The sequence below is a fragment of the Triticum dicoccoides genome, chromosome 7A (assembly GCF_002162155.2).
Source record: "Triticum dicoccoides isolate Atlit2015 ecotype Zavitan chromosome 7A, WEW_v2.0, whole genome shotgun sequence".
NCBI classification, from domain to species: domain Eukaryota; kingdom Viridiplantae; phylum Streptophyta; class Magnoliopsida; order Poales; family Poaceae; genus Triticum; species Triticum dicoccoides.
Window position 1 is genome coordinate 624,132,653 of NC_041392.1, and position 3,548 is coordinate 624,136,200.

The window sequence follows — 3,548 nt, forward strand, 5'->3', positions numbered from 1 at the left end:
AAACCAGTTTGTAAAAAAATACTATCCAACATAGTGCACAAATTTGCTTGCAATGGAAGCCCTTCTTTGGTCAATAAGCAAACACCATGCAGTCATGCACTTATTTTTTCGTAAATCTCCTTTGACTTGCTTGCTAAAAGATATCTCTTCTGACTCACTGTACATGTGTAACTTGTATTGATTGACCTTGCAGTTAAGAAGATGGTTCTTCTGCCACATCTTGCAAAGAAGTATGGCACAGGCTGGTGGGAGCTTTGTTAAGATATCTAGATACTTATGTTGGTTAGGGTTCTACCCGCGTCTGACATGTAGATAAACTTGGAGTACAATTTATATGATATGATTGTAACAACCTTAACCGTGCAATGTAGGTAGATACGCTTCCCGACATTTTCATAAGCTGCAGGCAGGAGATATATCGGGCTGTTTGGATCATTGCCCCGAGACTCCCTGCCAAAATATTGGTCGTTGACCCAGACGTGGTGTTCATTTGGATGGCGGCCAAAAAATTGGTGCGCCCACCCCTCCATAGCACCTCATAGTTGTTGTACCCCTCAAAAAAAACTCATAGTTCTTGTGCAGGGCAATTATTTGCCCCACTGCATGGAGGCGGGAAGCATGTGTGCTGTAATTGGAGATTTCTGCTGTAGCAAAAGTTTTTTGTTGTTGTGGGGAGTGTTGTAGCAAAATTTGAATCTCTTTACAGTGTAACGGCAATCACTGTAGATTGCTGATGCAAATGGCTCTACATTCTACCCTGCACAGACCTTAAATGAACCTGAAATGGCCCCTTCATTTTTCCTACTGTATCCAGCAAGCTTTATTGTTTTGAAGGAAACATATTTACTGCTCTATTTCTAAGTCATACGAAAATTTAGAAAATTTTATTTCTATCTTGACCAAGTTACACATTGTAGAAAACTGCTGTTACATTGAGTTTGCAAAATAAATAAAAGTGCATCAGTTTAGGCTTTGGGTTAATTTACAGTTGCTTGGTCGCACATTTCTAGAACTAAAGTTGCACATAATTTTGGAAATATCTAACTATTCGGTTTATGTTGCATAAAGAATCAGTGGTCTTATAAACTGTTAAGCCATTGAAGCTCACACTATCGCTGCACAAGCTACATTACTATCAAAAGTTCAGACACCGTCTGATGTGAGTGGACACTTACAGATACTACAGCAGAATAATCGTGCATCAGAGGGTTGTTGTTTAGTTTGTACTCCGTATTGTACATGGAGATCGCAAGTGGTGCGTTGGTTTTCACCTCCATTTCTTCAGATCAAGCCACAAAATGAAAAGAGACATCGCTATCCACGCATGCAAGTTTGCTATACCGTTCGATCTTATGTTTAGGAAGGGACTGAAACTGACCTGTCTGCCGCGGAGAACTTGTAATGCCTGTGAGACCAGCCAATGAAATTAATTGTGTTAATTGTTCTGTCTTAGCATCTCATCCGTCGTAGTCTAGGTGGTTAGGATACTCGGCTCTCACCCTTGAGACCCGGGTTCAAGTCCCGGCGACGGAATTTTTCATTCATACGCTGATTTGTCTTTTTTTGTGCTGATCCTCTTGAGCTTTAATTTTACCTCTCCCCCACTTCTAAAGCACCCATTGCCGGGGAGGTTCTACGTCAAGCCTACCAAGTACCCATCATAAACTCTCATCTCTTGCATTACATTATTTTCCATTTTTCTCTCCCCCACTTCTAAAATGTTTTTAGAAAAACACAAAAATATTTGCCTTTTTATTCGCCTTTCTTTCGTTTGCCTTTATGTCTTACTTGGCTCATTTGCTTATTTGCTTGGTATAATTGTGTGTTTATTGAAAATTAGAAAAAAAGGTTTATGGATCGACTTAAAGTCTACTTGGATCATCTTTAATCCATATGTGCTCGTGCTAAAACCCCAACTAGTTTAGTTGAGGGAAAATCTTTAGATGAGCATGTTGATTTTGTGCGTCACTGTTTGTCTGAAAAAAGGAGACTCTTATGGAATCAAATAAATTGTTTGCTTTGTTATGCTTGGAATCTTTGTGAACTTTGTGATTTCACTTTTTGCTCTAAGAACCCTAAAAAATAGCTTCCCTATCTATGTGAGTTTAATGACAATGAAATCTTATCTTCTTATGAAAAGGGTGTTTATAGTTACTATGATATCGAACAAATTGAAGAATTCTTTTGCTTTTAAGGGTGCTTATGAAGTTGCTTCTTTGATTGAAAAGTATGATATTACTCTCTACAAATCTGAAAAATTTGACATACTTAAATATTGCTATGAAAACTATGCTCATAATGCCTATGTTAAAGAATTTATTGAGAGAATGTCCACTGCTTTGGAAGAAAATGATGATATGCATGAATCTATAGATAATTATGATTTCGTTGATTTGATTGAAATATCCCTTGATGAACATGATGCTTGCTATTCTTATGGCCATGATGCCAATATTAATTATGGTTATGGAGATGAACTTGCTATAGTTCCTTATGTTAAACATGGTATTATTGCTATTGCACTCACGCTTGATAGTCCCTTGAATGAAAAGCATGATTGCGATGATGTTATTATAAATTCTATTGATGTCAATTGTGCTAACAATATGCAAAACCCTAAGATTGGGGATGTTAATTTTGCCATGTCCACTACTTGTTGCAATGATCATGATTGGGGTGATAATGCTTCTTATGATCTTGGAAATTTATTTAAGCCTCATGATGAATATGTTTGCAACAATAATAAAAGTGGGTTTGAAGAGGTCATGCCTTTAGTTGATGTTAATCCCACTATCTTGGAAGATTATAAAACTTTTATGCATGTGGATCATGAAGAGAAAATTTTATATGATAGCTATATTGTTGAATTTGATTACAATCCTACATGTAATTATTACAAGAGAGGAAATATGGTTGTATAAATCTTCATGTTACTAAATTACCTCTCGTCACGTTGAGATTGCTATTGCTTCTTCTTCCTTGCATATGCTAGTTTTTGCTTATCTTGATAAATATTTTCCCTATAAAATGCCTATGCATAGGAAGTATGTTAGACTTAAATTTGTTTGTCACATGTTTTATTATGCTCTTTGTGTTTCAATTATTATCTTTCATGTGAGCATCATTAAAATTATCAATGCCTAGCTAAAAGGCTTTAAAGAAAAGCGCTTGCTGGGAGGCAACCCAATATTTTTATTTTCTATTTTATGAGTATACACATTATTACCTATGTAGTAATTGTGTTTTGGTGTTTTAATTATTGTTTGAGCTAAGTAAGACCTTTGGGATACTTTGGTATATCGTTGATTTGATCTTGCTGAAAAACAGAAACTTTTGCGCCCAGAAACAGAATTGATATGAGTTGCTGGGACGTGATATATTCTTGAATTTTTTACACAAGATTGATATATGAATTACCTCTATTGTCCTAATTTTTTAGAATTTTTGGAGTTACAGAAGTATACGAAGTTTACACATTACTACAAACTGTTCTGTTTTTGACAGATTTTGTTTTCTATGTGTTGTTTGCTTATTTTGATGAGTCTATG

The 3,548-nt window shown here is 35.8% G+C and overlaps 1 protein-coding gene and 1 non-coding gene across 2 annotated transcripts in view; both read left to right on the top strand.

Moving 5' to 3' along the window:
* The window catches only part of LOC119332598 (disease resistance protein RPM1-like), a 5,090-nt gene extending 4,289 nt beyond the window's left edge, over positions 1 to 801 (top strand). Inside the window, exon 4 of the mRNA XM_037605768.1 lies at positions 194 to 801. Within this exon, the coding sequence (XP_037461665.1) occupies positions 194 to 261 (68 nt within the window). The 3' untranslated portion in view covers positions 262 to 801. The remainder of the gene's footprint in view (positions 1 to 193) is intronic.
* Positions 802 to 1,460: 659 nt separating this feature from the next.
* On the top strand, positions 1,461 to 1,533 carry TRNAE-CUC. The gene has a single exon. It is a non-coding gene; the product is annotated as a tRNA-Glu (tRNA).
* The last annotated feature ends 2,015 nt before the right edge of the window (positions 1,534 to 3,548 follow it).